This window comes from Triticum dicoccoides, chromosome 5B (genome assembly GCF_002162155.2).
Source record: "Triticum dicoccoides isolate Atlit2015 ecotype Zavitan chromosome 5B, WEW_v2.0, whole genome shotgun sequence".
NCBI classification, from domain to species: domain Eukaryota; kingdom Viridiplantae; phylum Streptophyta; class Magnoliopsida; order Poales; family Poaceae; genus Triticum; species Triticum dicoccoides.
In genome coordinates, this window is record NC_041389.1 from 630,041,832 (window position 1) to 630,060,915 (window position 19,084).

General features: G+C 45.6%; 2 protein-coding genes across 2 annotated transcripts in view; one reads left to right on the forward strand and one right to left on the reverse strand.

Annotated features, from left to right (window-relative positions):
* LOC119312181 (heat stress transcription factor A-2e-like) overlaps positions 1-3,724 on the forward strand; it is a 4,921-nt gene extending 1,197 nt beyond the window's left edge. Inside the window, exon 2 of the mRNA XM_037587917.1 lies at positions 2,499-3,724. Coding sequence (XP_037443814.1) covers positions 2,499-3,251 — 753 coding nt within the window. The 3' untranslated portion in view covers positions 3,252-3,724. The remainder of the gene's footprint in view (positions 1-2,498) is intronic.
* A 374-nt stretch (positions 3,725-4,098) lies between these two features.
* LOC119312183 (sigma intracellular receptor 2-like) lies at positions 4,099-5,359 on the reverse strand. The gene is made up of 2 exons (XM_037587919.1): positions 4,879-5,359; positions 4,099-4,492 (listed from the first exon to the last, which is right to left on the reverse strand). Exons 1-2 carry the CDS (start codon positions 5,347-5,349, stop codon positions 4,328-4,330), a joined length of 636 nt encoding a protein of 211 aa, XP_037443816.1. The 5' UTR covers positions 5,350-5,359; the 3' UTR covers positions 4,099-4,327.
* Between the last annotated feature and the right edge of the window lie 13,725 nt (positions 5,360-19,084).

Sequence of the window (19,084 nt, forward strand, 5' to 3'; positions counted from 1 at the left end):
TGCTTTGCTTTGGGCCATTTACGCCTAAATCGATTGCTTGATGCCACTTGCTAGTAAACCACAAGAGTTAAGGAGTGAGTACAGCTTGGGATTACTAAAAGTACTGGAGTATCTGCTCACCCTGGGATTACTGAAATTTTTATATATCCAATTTCGCCTCATTTTCACAGCCCTGGCCTCTGATCCACCGCTTGTTGGCTGCAGTTCACAAGGTGTGGCAGGGGAACGGCTATAGATTTATAGATCAGGCTAATTAGGGGGTGATTGACAGCCCTAGTGGTTTGGGAGGTCACAGTGGCATTGCGCCTAGGGGGACTTTGGGGGCGAACAGGAGGTCCAATGCGAATGCAGTTTAATAGTTCAAATTCTAGCTACCATTAACAACAAAGTACTCATATAGACACATGCTCTGCTCCTGCTCCCTATATACCTCCATCTTTATGGATGTTGTTTTAACTTCACTCAAGTTATCCTGCAAGATATCACACACATCTTCACCTTATGTACTTAAGAAGAAATAACCAATAGGATGATAGCAGATACTTGGTACTAGTTCATGTGATGTTTTCGTTTTATGCAACGATCCATAAAAATCCTCGAATTATGGCAACCACAATTATTTTCATACCTGCAGAGCCAGTTGATATCAACTTTTTTTTTCCGAGAAAACGCAAAGATCTTTGCGTTTCATTGCATTGAAGAGAAGGGATAGTACAATCCTCCTAGGAGGCTGGGGTTTGGTTGCGCTCTCAATCAGTGAACATCCCAGGATGTGGGCAGGACTACCCTGAGCCCCTTTGCCCCGGCTTGTGCCCAACATTTGGCTTCCGTTTTAATCCTATCCACTAATGCTTCTATCGATGGTCGGGCGTTTTCGAAGACACATTCATTCCGCTGCTTCCAGATCATCCAAGGTACGAGCATGGCTATGGACTGCAGTCCTTTGCGCAGCGCGTGCGGTGTCTCATCCTTCGTTCGCTGCCATCAGTCTGTAAGTGAGGGCTCATTGTGTGGTGGCTGTGCTGGAATGCGTGTCCAGTCCAGGATGGCATGCCAGGCTTGCTGTGCGAATGGGCAGGTCGGGAACAGGTGCTGGATGGTCTCCGGCGCTTGGTCGCAGAGGAGGCATCTGGGGTGGTGCTGTAGGCCGCGACGGGCCAGCCGTTCTGCTGTCCAGCACCGATCCTGGCTGGCCAGCCAATGGAAGAATCGGATCAACTTGAAATGTACAAGCATATGATAACCTTACAGCCAGCTGGTAGTTCGTGTGTGCTGTTTTTCATTTTAGGCAGCGGTTATAAAAATCCTCGAATTAACAAAAGTTGCAAGTGCTTGAGTCAAATCCCAAGCCTACAGAATTAGTTGAGTACAATTTGGAATTTACAAGCACATGATAAAATTGAAAATAGGCGAAAAGCCTAAAATAGTTGTATTGTGAAATTGAAGACGGACAAAATTGAAAGCCTTGATATTTTGGCCAAAAGATCTGATCAGAAAGAGTAAAAGTGGAAGTTTGTTATGCTAGTGTCTGTGTTGCCCGTAGTAGCATTTGATAGTTTGGCCAAGAGATCAGAAAGAGTAAAAGAGGAAGTTTGGTATACTAGTATCTGTGCTGCCTGTGGTAGCATTGCCGATAGTGTGGGACTCTGGGTTATTCTTTTATCATTATTCTCTTATCCTAGAAACTTGCGGGTGTTGGAAGACCAGATTTTACAGGATGATTGTTGCATTTCCAGGAGAACCTTCAGATTTTACGAGATTTGGGCTATGAGTTAATCTGTGGGTAGTAGTTTTATTGACCTTATAAGTTATAAGTCTTTGAGAGTATGTGTGCAGTCGCCAGCTGAATGCTTCACGATGATGTTAGCTCCGAGTAGGTGTAACACATTCTAGTTAGGCTATCGCGTGTTCTTTTCAGTAAAATCTTCCAGTTGATACTTCATTTGTTTGCCTTGAGTAAAATCTTCCAGTTGATACTTCATTTGTTTGCCTTGAGTAAAATCTTCCAGTTGATACTTCATTTGTTTGCCTTGAGTAAAATCTTCCAATTGATACTTCATTTTGCCTTGAGTAAGCTTCCAGTTCATACAATACTAAAGGATGAAGATGAAGAGCAAAGTTGACAAATAAAGTGAAGAACTGAAATCAGCAAACTGTAAAATGTATGAAGTGAGTAAAATCTTCCTATTGATACTTCATCTTGCCTTGAGTAAGCTTCCGGTTCATACAATATTAAAGGATGAAGATGAAGAGGAAAGTTGACAAATAAAGTGAAGAACTGAAACCAGCAAACTGAAAAATGTATCATGAGAACTGAAACTTGTCATAAAGAGGTAAATTAGATATTCTTACAGGCTCATCTTCTCCACACACTCTCTCTCTCTCTTTGCCACTGTTGTTTATCTAAATTCTGAATGGTTAATTTACTGTTGGATATACCTTCTTTTTGCCTTATTTTATTATCCGATTTCCGACATGGTTGTTATCTCCTTTGGCAGGGCTTCAGAAAGGTAGACCCTGACAGGTGGGAATTTGCAAATGAGGGGTTCTTGCGAGGGCAGAGGCACCTTCTCAGAAATATTAAGCGCCGAAAACCTACACACGGGTCTCAGAATCAGCATTCTCTTGGCTCCTACCTTGAGGTGGGGAACTTTGGACATGACGTGGAGATAGATCAGCTGAAAAGGGACAAGCAGCTCTTGATGGCTGAAGTGGTGAAGCTCAGGCAGGAGCAACAGAACACAAGGTCAGGTCTGCAAGCCATGGAAAAGAGGCTGCAAGGAACCGAGCAGAAGCAACAGCAGATGATGTCGTTCTTGGCGCGAGTCATGCAGAATCCCGTGTTCATACGCCAGCTGATCTCTCAGAGTGAGATGAGGAAGGAGCTCGAAGATGCCATGTCAAATAAAAGGCGGCGCCGCATCGACCAGGGACCTGAAGCTGTCGATAGCATGGGCAATGGCTCTACTCTGGAGCAAGGGTCACAAGTAATGTTTGAGCAGCAAGAGCCAGTGGACTCGCTCGTGAACGGTGTCATATCCGATCTTGAAAGCTCGTCCGTCGATACAAAGGGGGCTGAGGTGCAGCAGAGTGTCGCTTCCAGCCGTTCGGAGCAACTGAGAGGCAGGCCCAGTGGAGAGCTAAATGATGATTTCTGGGAGGACCTACTGCATGAAGGGGGGCTCGGCGAGGAGGCCAGCAACCTTGTGGTTCCAGATGACATGAACTTGTTGGCTCAGAAGATGGACTAGCTCCACTTGAAGAACACAAAATCTGGACAGTAGCCCATCGCCGAGCAGCCCCGAGAATCCTTACCAGCAAGCCTGTTGTTATATATATGTGTATATATATGCCCATGTCGGCCATGATCAGTCAGTCGAGTAGATCACTGCCGCCTTTGGTGATGATGCTACCATATTATCTTGGTGTCGGTCTTATTTTCGTCATTGCCGTGTTTAGTTCAGCTTTCGGGAGGATTCTATTTGGTATCAGTTATTTCTGCTAGCTACTGTCGGTCTAACGAACTGCAGTGTTTCTGCTAGCTCGTGTATTGGCATTGTCAGTATCAGTATGAGAAATAAATAGAAGAGTACCCAGTATATAGCACCTGTATCTGCAGTGATTGTATCTGGATGATTTCGATGTACCGTATCCTGTTGTGTCTATGTATAATGTACCCCTTATTACCATGTATTTTAGGCAACTGTACTTGTTTGCTTACTTTCGGAGGCTTTGTGCTGTATCATGTGTTCCCCACTAAGGAATTCGTACCTAAATTTCCTCACATTACGAATGTTCATCATAAGTTTATTACAACATTAATTCCTACCTTGTATAGGTTCATAACAGCAATGACACAAATTTACTCGTGTAAGTTCAAATTTATTTGCTCGACAACAAGAGACTTGTTTTCATAAACCAAGCTGTAAGATGGACAACTTCACAAACCTAGCAGCTTATATATTAGCTAGTGTATGGCTAATGAAGAGTTGATATATGTCTTCGTTGTTGTTTATCTTCTGATATAGACAAGCCAAATATTGCTTGAAATCCCACAGCAAGTCGCCAGGTATATATTGCTATAAATAAAATAAATAATTATGGCAAACCAGATGCTCTCTTGAACATGATCTATCATAGAAGTAGAACAGATGCAGTACAATCTTTTTCAAATTGTGAACAAAATTTAACAATGGCAGTATGGACATTCCATTTCCACTGGGTGTTGAATGATAGGTTGGACGGTACAGCCTCAGAAGAAAGCATCTTACACCTAGTGAAACTTGAATGTTTTATCGATGAAAAATGTCAGAAATGCAAATCAAATCTAGACCCTCTTCTTCCGAGCAGAAGATGCCGGCGACGCCGGCGCCGAGCATGAGCAGAGACCGCGCAGGATGGCAATGACAGCAAACACGGCGTATGGAACATACATCTGAAGCAGCTTCGTCGTTGCCTTCCCTGAGCCCAGCATCTCGCCAAATATTGCCGACTGAAACAATTGCAATCACTATTAGGAGCGAAGCCAAGATAATCACCATAGTGATATGGTAGTGATTGACTGAATCTGGCGACACTGAAAATTTAGAGATGCTGATCTATTCAATTGCCAAGTAAGAAAGCTTAAACGGCCATGCATCGGATCAGATCATTCATTCACATGAAATAGGCAGATCCAGATTATTGTCTCTAACTTGTCATGAACATACATCTAGAAATGCTCTGCTGAGACGCGGAGTGATTGGGTTACTGTGGAGTTGACCTCTGATTTTGCAGATCCGAAGGATAGGCGGCACATTTATAAATCGCAGACCGACATGCTCTCGATAAATCGTGGACGGGGAATAGAGCGGGGAGGGGGCGAGGGATGGGGGTTACCAGGGAGGTGAGGGTGGTGACGCCGACCATGAGGGAGGTGGTGGCGGCCCATCGGCGGCGGGCGAGGACGCCGTAGACGGTGGCGACGGAGAGCGGCCAGAGGAAGGCGAGCTCGAGGCACAAGAGGCCGCGGAAGAAGGGCGGCGGGTGGGCCATGAGGTAGTCGTCGAACTCGGCGGCGTACCAGCGCTTGAGGTCCCGCAGCTGCGCCGGGTAGGCGTCGTGCGAGAGGACGGCCTGCGCGTCGATGAGCGGGACCCCCACCGCGATGGTGAGGGAGAAGAGGACGACCACCGCGTCCGCCACCGCCGAGACGACGCCCATCGCTTCTGCCGTGCGTGCCTGGTCGTGCTCGTGGGTGCGTGATGTACTTGGCTGGGATCTGATGAAATGGCTTTGTTTTTGTCTCGCCTGCAGGGTTATTTCACGAACCTGGGCAGGAACACACCAAAGGTGGGAGAAGAAGAGCATGTGAAAGCCAGAGAGTTTATTCTCACTTGCATACAACCTGCAAATACGCCCTCTCATAAGTTCATCTCTAACCGATCTCTTAAAAACCTCTAACGAAGTACACCCTCTGTCCCAGAATATAGGAACGTTTTTGACACTATGCTAGTGTTAAAAATATTTTTACATTTTGGGACGGAGGGAGTATATATGAGGATTTCTACGGGGGATTTACAGGCTGCTTAGCGATGATTGGCGGGGATTGATTAAGGGACGCGGGCCCACTGGTGAAAATAGTAGGGGGGGGGGGCGCAATTAGAAGAGCGCACAATCCCTAGCCCGTACAAACCTGTAAATAAAGTCCGTACGTCTAGCATTATTGATATATGAGAGGCAAACGCACTTAGCCGATCTCTTAAACGGATAGAGAAGTTAAAAGATAAATAAGAGTTGTCGAAATAGGATTTCCCCCACTTTGTATTGCAAATCAACCATCACCGATACAACCAACGATAGATATGGGGCGGAAGCAGCACAGACATGCCCAAAAGAAACAAAAGTGAAAATACAGAAGAAACAAATGCCCACAACGGTGGATCAACAAAAATGAAGAAGCCACGCGACCGTTGTGCCCACCGGGGATCTTCCACCAAGCTCCTAGACTCCGAAGAGCCGGTACCAATCAACACCTCAAGAAGGGACGCGGCAATGATGACGCTGCTGCCAAGGGTTTCCCCTGGTACGCAGCTAGGAGAGAGGAAGGGTAGCCCCCGACGCCCTCCAGGAAGGTCCGGCAGCACCCTCAGGCACCATCGCGCCGGTGTCGGCTAGGCCGACACAGATTTCTCTCAATCCCAACCTTCACATCGGCCGCTTCGGAGCTCGTCACCAAACTGTCTGCCACCCTGCGCCAACACGGTCTTGATGCTTCCTACGCTGTCTCACCACGACATCGCGAAAGGGGGCCTGCACAACGAAGAAGAGGAGCCGAGACTAGGGGCAACAGCACCATCGGCACGCGGGAGGGCCCAACCTCACCATCAACGATGGTAACCGACCGGACGGGACAACAGGAGCATCCCAGGCCCGACCGGGCCCTTAGATGCCCGTAAAGCTCACAACATCACGCTGCAGAAGGCACGCCCTCGGTGCTGCCACCCCCTATCCGAGTTGCTCATGTTGGAAATATGCCCTAGAGGCAATAATAAAATAATTATTATCATATTTCCCATTCGTGATAAATGTTTGTTCATGCTAGAATTGTATTGACCGAAAACTTAAATACGTGTGTGAACACATAAACTATACCATGTCCCTAGTAAGCCTCTACTAGACTAGCTCGTTGATCAAAGATAGTTAAGGTTTCCTAACCATATATATTAGTTGTCATTTGATAACGGGATCACATCATTAGGATAATGATGTGATGGAGTAGACCCAACCGTAAGCTTAGCATCAGATCGTTTAAGTTATTTGCTATAGCTTTCTTCATGTCAAGTATCTGTTCCTTCGACCATGAGATCATGCAACACCCGGATACCGGAGGAATACCTTGTGTGCTATCAAACGTCACTTCGTAACTGGGTGGTCATAAAGAAGCTCTATAGGTATCTTCGAAGGTATCTGTTGGGTTGGCATGGATCAAGACTGGGATTTGTCACTCTGTATTACGGAGAGATATGTCTGTGCCCTCTCGGTAATACAACATCTTAAAGAGATTGCAAGCAATGTGACTAATGAGTTAGTCACGGGATCTTGTATTACATAACGAGTAAAGAGACTTGTCGATAACGAGATTGAACTAGGTATGAAGATACCGACGATCGAATCTCGGGCAAGTAACATATCGCCGGACAAAGGGAATTGCATACGGGATTAAACGAATCCTTGACATCGTGGTTCAACCGATAAAAGATCTTCATGGAATATGTAGGAATCAATATGGGCATCCAGGTCCCGCTATTGGTTATTGACTGGAGAGGTGTCTGGGTCATGACTACATGATTCCCGAACCCGCAGGGTCGCACGCCTAACGTTCATTGACGCTAGAGTAGTATTGGGATATTTGATGATTGGTAACCGAGTGTTGTTCGGAGTCCTGGATGAGATCATGGACGTCACAAGGAGTCTCGGAATGATCGAGAGGTAAAGATTTATATATGGGAAGTCATATTTTGGGTTCCGAAAAAAGTGCAGTTTTTTCGGTATTGTACCGTGAAGCTTCTAGAAGGTTTCGGAGGGGTCCGGAAGTCCACAAGTGGGTCCACCATGACCCAAGGGCTAGCATGGGCTGAGGGTAGGCGCCTTGTCCTTGTTGGGCTAGGCGCACTGATACGTCTCCGTCGTATCTATTTTTCCTAACGCTTTTCCTCTTGTTTTGGACTCTAATTTGCATGATTTGAATGAAACTAACCCGGACTGACGTTGTTTTCAGCAGAACTACCATGGTGTTGTTTTTGTGCAGAAATAAAAGTTCTCGGAATGGAACGAAACTTTATGAGGATTTTTTATACAATAAAAGAGAATTTCTGGAGCCAAGAACCACCGGAGGGGGGAGGGGGGGCACTTGGGTGGGCACAACCCAGCAGGGTGCGCCACCCCCTCCAAGCATGCCTAGGTGGGTTGTCCCCACCTGGTGGCCCCACAGACCCTGAAACAGATGCTATAAAATCATATATTTCCAGAAAAAAATCAGGGAGAGTAAGACAACATGATATTGATGATACTACTTCTGCTATGAATGCTACTCATGATGATGCTAGTACCTTGCTTGATGATAATGTGTCATTAGGTGAATTTCTTGATGAACAAATTGTTAGAGTAAGATAGCATAATATTGTTGAAACTGATGATGAGCTTGAAACTGAAAATCTTGAAACACCTACTAGAACTAGTGGCTTCTTGGGGAGCATTGTGCCTCCACACCCCTCCAACGGAGACGTACTTCCTCTCAAAGGAAGGAACCTTGGTAACACACCCTCGTCTCCACCGGCTCCACTCTTGGTTATCTCTCACCTTTACTTGTGCAAGCTTATATTGTGTTGTATCCCTTGCTTGCTTGCGTGCTTGTTTTTGTTGCATCATATAGGTTGCTCACCTAGTTGCATATCTAGACAACCTACTTTGATGCAAAGTTTAATTTGGTAAAGAAAAGCTAAAATTGTTAGTTGCCTATTCACCCCCCCTCTAGTCAACTATATCGATCCTTCTACTCATAATAAACACCCTAGTCAATGCCCTTATGAGTTTGACAATTACATTAGAGAGCAAGATCACTTCAATGCAAATGCTATGAAACAATTGAAATACAACTATGATATGATTGCTCGCTTAAGTGACTTGCTATTTAGAATTTCCAATGATGTTAGAGGTGTAGGAAAGCATGCCTCTATGGTTCAAACTCAGTTAGAACAAGTTGCTAAATCTCAAAGAGAGTTACTTGATAAAATGAACAATAATATAAGTGACTTTGCTGTTAGAGTAGCAACTAGAGGAGGTAAAATGACTCAGGGACCACTTTACCCTGAGGGACACCCAAAGAGAATTGAACAAGACTCTCAAAGAATTAACATTGATGCACCTAGTCCTTCTAAAAAGAAAAAGAAAAGAAAAATGACAGGACTTTGCATGCCTCTAGTGAACCTGAAATAGAAAAACCTCCTGATAATGATAATGAAGTTTCTATCTCTGATGCTGAAACTCAATCTGGTAATGAACACTCACCTTCTAACAATGAAAAAGATAATGATGAGGTTCATGAAGATACTCAACAAAATAACAAAGAACCAGACAATGATGTTGAGATAGAACGTTGCAGGAACATAACAGCCCACTTTTCGGCCCGGCCCCGTGTCGCTCCCCCGCGGGCGACCCGGGTGCTCAAACCCTAGCCGCCGGCCCTTGACCCCCCCCTCTCTCTTCCCTTCCCGCCGCCGCCGCCGGGCAAAGCCCGCGCGGTGCCGCGGCGGCGGGATCTGCTCGCGCTCGCCTGGAGTAGAGGCCGCGGGGGGCTTCCTTCCTCGTCTGGCGGCGGTGCTCGGAGGCCGGCGCGTCGTGGCCAGTGGGGGCGCGCAGGCAGGAGTTGGAGCAGGGCTGCGCGGCGAGTTGGTCGGTCGCGGCGCGCGTGCGGGCTAGGGCGGCGCGCCCCGACGCACCTCCTTCGCCCGGGGTTGCTATGTCCGGCGGGCGGCGCGGAGGCCGGCGGCGTTCGGTCTTGGCGCGCGTGGCATGGCGAAGCGTGTGCAAGGCGCGGACGTGGTCTTGCGCTTCTTCTCGCGGGCGGCGCTCGGGCTTGCTGTTCGGTTGGAGGCACAACGGGGGCAAGGCGAGGGCTTTCGCCAGATCCTGGCGAGGAGCGCTTCTGGTTGGTGGCTGTAGGTGGAGTGCCAGCATCGGCGGTGGCGGCGGCGTTGGATCAGCCATGGGGGCGGCGGCGCCGAGATGGCCCTGCCAGGAAGGTGTCCTGGCGTGCAGCGGGCGTCCGGCCGCCTCCATGTGAGGGATCGCGGCGATGCCCCGGTGGAGTTGGCGCCGGAGTGAGGTTGGAGGGGCGGGCCAGATCCAATCTGGCGGCAGTCTCTTGGTGTCGATGAAGGCCGTTGGAGCGGATCTGGCTTTTGCTCTGCTTGGAGGTTGTGGTTGCTCCTCGATGGCGATGTTGGTGGAGGTCTGGTTCATGCTCTCTCGGCAGTGCGGGTGGTGTGGGACCTCGGCTTGGCGGCTTCGACAGATTTGCTTCGGTGACGGCGGTGCGAGGCTTCAGGAACGGTGCTGCCACCTCGTCGAAGTGGAGATGCGCAATGTCACGGATGAAAATCATGTCCGGTTTTTGGCCGGCCGGCGTCGATGGCACCCACGGGTGTCGTTCCCCTCTCTGGAGGCGATGTTGAGTGTGTCGCCATCTCCCTCGTGATTGGTGTTGGCAGTTGTCTCCGGGCGAAAGCCTTGGTCCTCTGGAGCGGCATGTTGGCGGCGGCTGCGACGTTGTTTCTCTGTTGGGAGCATCATGCTAGGATACTGAGCTTCCTGTTGGCGCTCCTCCGGTGTTCGTCGTGGCCCTGACCGCTCTCCTCCAGCGCTATATATGGTTGTCGTGGATGAATCCAAAGGAAGCTGGAGTTGCTGTTCTTCGGAGGTGTTCGGTGTTGATCAAGACGCGGCGAGGTGTTTCGGTTTTGGGCAGGCCTTTCCGTGTTGTAGTTGTGATGTCGTGTGTGGCTGTCCTGAGGATAGCCGGATGTGTTGTTGTGCTACGTTCGTTGTTCGCAACGAGGGGTAGATGTCATGTTCTATTTTTCTCTCCTTCTATAAAGCTATGGTACGCAATTTGCGTACTCTCAAAAAAAAGATGTTGAGATAGAACTAGCTGTTGATCTTGATAACCCACAACCCAAGTATAGGACCTTGAAGTATGTCTAGAGGGGGGGGGGGGTGATTAGACTACTTGACCAATTAAAAACTTAATCTTTTCCCAATTTTAGACTTTGGCAGATTTTAGCTATCTTTGCATAAGTCAAGCAATCTTCACACAATTCAAGCAAGCATGCAAAGAGTATATGAGTAGCGGAAACTAAAGCATGCAACTTGCAAGAATGTAAAGGGAAGGGTTTGGAGATTTCAAAAGCAATTGGAGACACGAATGTTTTTGTCGTGGTTCTGATAGGTGGTGCTATCGTACATCCACGTTGATGGAGACTTCAACCCACGAAGGGTAACGGTTGCGCGAGTCCACGGAGGGCTCCACCCAAGAAGGGTCCATGAAGAAGCAACCTTGTCTATCCCACCATGGCCGTCGCCAATGAAGGACTTGCCTCACTAGCGGTAGATCTTCACGAAGTAGGCGATCTCCTTGCCCTTACAAACTCCTTGGTTCAACTCCACAATCTTGTCGGAGGCTCCCAAGTGACACCTAGCCAATCCAGGAGACACCACTCTCCAAGAAGTAACAAATGGTGCGTTGATGATGAACTCCTTGCTCTTGTGCTTCAAATGATAGTCTCCCCAACACTCAACTCTCTCTCATAGGATTTGGATCTGGTGGAAGAAGATTTGAGTGGAAAGCAACTTGGGGAAGGCTAGAGATCAAGATTCATATGGTAGGAATGGAATATCTTGGCCTCAACACATGAGTAGGTAGTTCTCTCTCAGAAATGGTAAGTTGGAAGTGTAGGTTTGTTCTGATGGCTCTCTCCACGAATGAAGAGGAGGTGGAGGGGTATATATAGCCTCCACACAAAATCTAACCGTTACACACAATTTACCAATCTCGGTGGGACCGAATCAACAAACTCGGTCGGACCGATTCAGTAAACCTAGTGACCGTTAGGGTTTTCGGTGGGACCGACATGCAACTTGGTGGGACCGATATGGTTAGGGTTAGGGCATAACGTAATCTCGGTGAGACCGATTACACAAACTCGGTGAGACCGATTTTGGTAATTAGCTAACCAGAGAGTTGGTCAGGTAAACTCGGTGGGACCGATTCGCTCTTTTTGGTGAGACCGAAATGTTACGAAAGGGAAACAGAGAGTTTACATTGCAATCTCGGTGGGACCGATCGCTCACTTCGGTTAGACCGAAACGTTACGAAGGGAAACAGAGAGATTACAATCCCATCTCGGTGAGACCGAGATCCCTATCGGTGAGACCGATTTGCCTAGGGTTTGTGGCAGTGACTATGACATCTGAACTCGGTGGCGCCGGATAGAAAGAATCGGTGGGACCGATTTTGACTTTAGGTTTAGGTCATATGTGGATATGAGAAAGTAGTTGAGGGTTTTTGGAGCATATCACTAAGCACTTGAAGCAAGAAGCTCATTAAGCAACACCTCATCCCTCCTTGATAGTATTGGCTTTTCCTATAGACTCAATGTGATCTTGGATCACTAAAATATAAAATGTAGAGTCTTGAGCTTTTGAGCTTGTGCCAATCCTTTTGTCCTTAATATTTTGAGGGATCCACTTTCATCATCCATGCCATGCCATTCATTGAGCTTTCCTGAAATATTTGTCTTGGAATAGTATTAGCTCAATGAGCTATATGTTGATATGAATTACCAAAACCACCTAGGGATATTTTCACTTTCAATATCCCCCTTTTTGGTAATTGATGACAACATATAAATCAAAGCTTCGACAAATGATAATAGGATTGAAAAACATCGTCGCTTTGAGAAGTATGTGATAAGCAAGAGCTCCCCCTAAATTTGTGCATGGTTTAAGATTTGCTTTGGCTGCAAATGCACAAGGAATTAGGCTCATGGGTTACTCTTCCATGTCACATACATCTTGGTGGAGCGCTCAAAATAATAAAGATTGAATACATGCACTCATCACCAAGCAAAGTGAATGATCATATAAGGATAAATAAGATAATATCATCTAACAAGCATAAGTGTAGCTTATGATCAAGCACATGATCATCAATGTCTCACAGATAATAGCATAGTATCTCAAGCAAGCAAAAGCAAATAAAGTTCAACCAAGAAGACAAGAGAGAACAAAAGCAAACTCTCTCTCTCTCGAAGCCTATGATCTATACATTTTTCTCCCCCTTTGGCAACAAGTTACCAAAAAGTTCCTAGAAAATGCATAGTACTATATCGTCTCTCAGGCTTGGTCTTCAGTTGGTGGTGTAGAGATGGCTCCTTGGACGAAGACTTCAGTTGATGTGGATGGAGCTGAAGGAGTTGGTGCTGGAGCTGGTTGCATTGGAGCTGTAGCTGGTGCAGATGAAGTGGCTCTGGTGTCTGTCACTGGCTCTGCAGCTGATCTCTGAGCTCGAGGCACTCTGGCAAATGCATCACTAGTTGTCCTTCCCTTCCTCTCTTGCATGTCATCCTGTAGCTGCTCCACAACTGACTGAATCTCAGTTACTCTGACATCTAAATCATAGAATTTTTGTTCCATGATTCTTTCCAGGCTCTCCTGGTTTTGAGTTAGGGTGTCCAACCCCTTCTCAATCCTCAGAGTTGATGCTATCAAGTATCCAAGTTGGTCCTGCTTTCTCTTCAAAAAGTATTCAGATGCCTCCTCTAGAGTTGGCATCTTGGCAGCCTTCTCCTTCTTTGCTTTCTCCTTCTTCTCTTGAGCTTGCACTGATGATGGTTCATTCTCATTCATGACAACTTGATTGTCCTCAAAATCTTGACAGAGAACAAAGTGTTCCTTATCCAACAGATATTTGCATGTGCCCATCTTTGAGTTGATCAGCTCCTGGATTTGTGGGGCATACCCGCAACTTCTCTTTTGGTCTACTGCTGTCCTCTTGATAGTCTCAACTATGAGGCTCATGACCTTGAATCTCTGTGGCACATCAAAAATGTGAATCATATTAATTACATGCCCTCTGATCATGTTGTGGTCACCTGACTTGGGCAAAAGAGTGTGCCTAAGAATCCAGTTGATTGTTGGCAGCCCTGACAGAAGAAAGTGGACAGACCCAAACTTGAAAGTTTCAAGGGCCTTGTCTAGGATCTCCTTGTACATATGGGACATGGAATTGTGATCCTTCTTATTCTTGGAGTAGACATCCCATTCATCTTCCTTCTCCTCTGGGGCATTAATCAGATTGGACCATTCCTCAATAGTTGATTGGTACCTTGTACCTTCAGACATCCAGCCAATTCTGCCATCAGGATAAAAATGAGCAGTGGAGTAGAATTGCATAACTAGCTCATCATTCCAGTTTGTGAACTTCTGTCCAACAAACTCATCAATTCCACAAGCCTTAAAGCTGTCATATACTCCTGGGTAGTGATCCTCATTTTCCTTTATGAATTTCCAGTCTACCCACCTCATGTCACAGACTATGGGCTTCTTATCCAACAACACAGTCTCATAGAAGTCCTGCTACTCCTTAGTGTGGAACCTGTAATCTATAGCAGTTCTTCTCCTGATTGCGTATGGATCAGACAATCTCCACTGCCTGAGCCTTGCATCCTTCCTCAGCTTCATATTCTCAGCCACTGGATGAGCATCGTTGTGGTCTGGAATCTTGGGTTTGAGCTTCCTTAGGACTTGTCCTTCATCATCTTCCTCAGCAGCAACTTCAGGCACTGGGGCCTTGTTCTTCTCAACAGCTGGTATACTCCTGGTATTCCTCTTAGGTGCAGATTTGGCCTTGGAGGCAGCTTTGGGTGCTTCTTTGGGCTTTGATGATGCATCCCCTGACTTTATGGCATCACCCATCAGCTTCTGTGCCTTGGGTGCTGGTGCAGCAACCTCTTCTTCCTCCTCCTCTTCCATCATGGAAGGTTGTCCAACAACTCTGGCCATGGTCTTTCTGACCCTTTCCTTTCTCTTCTTTCCTTCTGCAGCTGGCTCCTTGGGATCAGGTTTCTCTGGTTCTTGTGTTGATCCTCTGACCTTCAGCATAGGTGTCCTCTTGGCAGGGACCTTCCTATTCAGTCCAGGCTTTGTGGTCTTAGCTGAGCCATACTCCTTTTTGAGCACTACTTTCTTGGAAGTAGCCTCATCTTTAGCTGCCACATAGTCCTCATCCTCTGAGTCTGAGGTTCTCTTCCTTCTTGCTCTTGTGGCTGCTTTGGGCAAATTGCTAGGAGTACTTCTGCTGCCTTCATCTGAGGAACTGGAGGGACTAGTGCCCTCACTCATGTGAATCTGCTCTTCTTCCCTGTTCTGGCTATCACTTTGGTCTGACATGTTGAGAACTCTGACTGCTGACCCTATGAATAGTTATGGATGAGATAGAATGGATGAGCATCACAAAATGCAGAGATTTTTGCAAAAGAATGATTCAAAAACTTAGTTTTAGTTTTCCACAGAAAGCATTTCGGATCAACCGATTTTCAAACTCGGTGATACCGAAGCAGTTTTGGAACCTAAATAGTGATCTCGGTCAGACCGAGTTACAGTTCGGTGGCACCGAGACTGCTAGGGTTTCACTGAGTCCTAAAATCGGTCACACTGATTAGCAATTCTTGGTCAGACTGAGAGTTACTAGTGCAATGGCGTTAGCCGAATCGGTGGGACCGAGTTTTTCAACTCGGTGGGTCCGAGATGGTTTCGGCGGAAACCTAACCCTAAATTTTCAAATTGCATCTATTCTATGGATTGTTTTGACTGGATAGATGTGTTTCAATCGTGGCAAGAATCATAATGTACACAATGTGCTGAGAATCAGACGAGGATAGCACTGTGATCGAGTTCATACCCTAATTCGGCGATGAACTCGCTACGGCGACAACGGCGGGGATGAATTCCGTTGACGGCGGCGAAGACCAGCGACAGGAGGCGGCTGGCGACGAAGTCGACGATCCGGAGACCTAGAAGGCAGAGCGAGCTATGCACGGGCTAGAGGTTTGGAGAAAGTTTTCCAAAAATTTGCCCGTGTGTATATATAGCCCGACACTGTTGGTGTGACCGAGTTGAACAACTCGGTGGCACCGAGATGCATAACTGTTGACAGTTACAGCAACTCGGTGAGACCGAAAAGTTCGAATCGGTTGCACTGAGATTGAAAACCTAGATCGACTTAGTGATCTCGGTATGATCGAAATGGAAGAATCGGTCAGACCAAAACACACAAAGAAGTTTTGGAAATTTAAGTCTATAACGAATCGGGGACTCCGAGTGCTCCTCACACAGAGTGGTTCGAATCTGACTTGATCAAATTTTGTGATGTAACATGAATATAGTTTGAGACAAGAAAAACATAGATAGCTAGAGAAGGTTCTTAGGCATTCTTGTCCATCCACTTGGTAGAAGTAGATGAGCTTGCATGTTGAATTCTTAGAGTTCTAAGTAGTTTGAATGCTTGATATGGCATCTATACATCCTTATGAGTAGTTGTTACCAATCTAGTAAAGTTCTGTTAACAATTTTTGTGACCCAATTTTTTTTAGAAAATTCTACGTGAACATTATGAACTTCTTTGGAAGAAGTTCTTCGAGGAGGAGATCCTCGGAGGCATCCTCTAGTAGCAGCTCCTTTCGTCAGTCTTATGTTGAACCAAGTGAAAAGTCCATTCGAGATGCCGCCACTAAAACATGCTTATGGCCATGCAACGATTATATGATGAGTGTGGGCATTAAGGAGGAATTTGAGAAATATGTTCACAATGCTGACCTCGGTCCCTACATTTCAGATAAGCGCGACCAACACCTCACTCTCACTGAATCCTTTGTCAAAGGATTTAAATTCCATCCCCGTGAGTCTAGGGTGTCACTTAAACTATATGAAAATCCATTTACCATATCTTTAGAGAGATTTTCTCACCACTGCAAAGTCCCATTCTAGGGTTCGCTCGATGAACCGCCAAAGTATGAGTTTGAAATATTCTTGACTAATCTTTGCTATGGTGAGACTAGGGGAGTGACACAAGGTAGATAAAGAGCATTCATTTCCCCACAATTCAGTACTTTGCATTATTTAATGGAAAATGTATTGTAGGCAAACAAGATAGTAGTACAGTTTGTGCTACAGACTTGAGCCTCATACACACCGCTCTCAACGGTGACAGGAGTTATAATCTTGGAGCAATTGTTGCACGTAGGTTACAGCACAACGGTGGCAGTGGATATTTTTATGGTGGAATTTATGCCACACGCTTAACAAGGGAGTTGGTGTTCGACCTTTGCCCTATGATCCTATTTTACCCACGCAGTACCTAGACTTTGTTGCTATGAAACATCATAATTAAGATCCTTAAAGGAGATCCCCATAATTTCACTTATAATTTGATGTTTAACAAGGACTCCGTGGTGGACACATATTTGCCTGCACCTGCACTCTTTAATGTTCACAACAGGGGAAGATATTATGTTCTTGAGAGTGAGGCCCGAGGTCATAACGCAGCGGTTGAGGCTGCACGACCGGCTGAGGCATCCGCACTGAGAGCCTCCGTGAGATACCACTCCGACCATTATGCAGGCTACTAACTGACTACCAAGTTAGGCCAAAAGCCTAAGCTTGGGGGAGTACGTATTCCCACCGACATTACATTCATGTTCACACATTTCATTCAAGTTGTCGGTGTTCACACTTTTTCATTGTATTATCCATGTTAAATTTATTTTCTCGCTTTCTTCTTGTGTGTTTGAAAAACTTTGAGAAAATTCAAAAAAATATTTCTTGCTTCTTTTTGATTTTTCTTCTCAGTTTAAATTGCTGTAGCACTAAAAAAAAAACCCAAAAAGATTACCTTGTTCTTCTTTTGCTTGTTGGGAGCTTTCCCGTGTAAATAGTTTTCTCGTTTTTGCTTTTCCTTTTTTTATTCGCTTGTTTACGAAAAACCAAAAACTCCCAAAATATTTCAGTGTGTTTCTCTGAATTTCTCTTCTTTTTTATTGAGTCTTATCGAGGAGAAGACCACGATGAAAATGTTGAGTGGGTCTCATGTGCATTTTTGTTGATCTGACAGAGAGCCCATATTACCTTATCTTCTCATGTTGAATAAAATGTTTGCAGATTCCAGCTTAGTCCACAACACTCTTGCACTATTATTATTTTCAAATCGTTTGGTCATGCAAGTGAAAGGCAATAATGATGATATTCGATGAACTGGCTGTGGCAGAGAGAAACGGGTATGAACTCGACTTGTTCTGTTTTTGTAAATATGTTTAACCTAGTATCCATGATTCAACCTATTATGATCAAACATGTTTGCAATGACAATTAGAGATTATAGTTTCTCATGCCATGCATAAGTAGCTAGGAGTGGATAATGATTTATCTTGGATGTCAGCATTGCGTTAAAATGATTGTGATGTAGTATGATGATATGATATCCTCCTCTGAATGTTTGAGTGGCTTGACTTGGCACATGTTCATGAATGTAGTTGAATCAAAACCAACATAGCCTCTATGATATTTATGTTCATGGTGTTCATATCCTACTCATGCTATTATCCAATGTTACTTATGCATAGTGCATGTTCATGACCGTTGTTGCTCTCTAGCCAGCTGCTTCTCAACCTATTTGCTAGCCTTTGCCTGTACTAAGTGGGAATTCTGCTTGTACATCATAAACCTGAAACCCAAGTTATTCCAGATGAGTCTGCCATACCTACCTACATGCGGTATTAACCTGCTGTCCTAAGTAAATTTGCATGTGCCACCTCTAAAGACTTCAAATAAATATCCTTTTTGTGTGCCTGGATTGTTCATAGAGCGCCGGGAGGTAGTTGGTATCTTCCATGCTAAGCGGGTTATTCTTAGGTTGGGTGTTTATTCACTCACCATGGCACGAGGAAAGAGCGGTAGTAGGGATTCCCAGTCCCAAATTGCAAAAAGAACTAATCAATAATCAAACAAAAACTCCAATGGAGCAAAAACCTTTACTTTACTGCTTGGGAGCCGCTACTAATTTGTTTAGCATGGAAGATATTGATAACTGATGGCCGCGAAGTAAACAAAAAGGGTTCATGTCTCAAAATTTCATTTACATCTGTGTTAAAAACTTGAGCTCTGGCACCTCTACAAATCACTGCTTCCCTCTGCGAATGGACTATCTATTTACTTTTATGTTGTGTCATCACCTTCTCAAATAAGCGCCAGAACCTGAGAGCATTGCTATCATGCTGATGCATTGTGTGTAGCTAATGTTGGGTGTATCATGACTGGATCTTTTCTACCATGAATTACAATGTTTGGTTGTTACTTGAACTTTGGGGGTGCTCTGCATTTATGTTTTGCGGTCTCAGAAAGGGATAGCGAGATACCCCTATTGTCATATTGTATCATGGTTGTTTTAACAACGTGTTGCTGTTTGAGATGTCTTATTATTGCTCGCTAGTTG

Bases quoted from the DNA above. Each gene is read 5' to 3' on its own strand.
- LOC119312183 (XM_037587919.1), bottom strand. From the start codon at position 5,349: ATGCTCTTCTTCTCCCACCTTTGGTGTGTTCCTGCCCAGGTTCGTGAA. The intron at 4,493-4,878 runs GTAACCCCCATC...CAATTGTTTCAG, and splicing joins TCACCACCCTCACCTCCCTG to TCGGCAATATTTGGCGAGAT.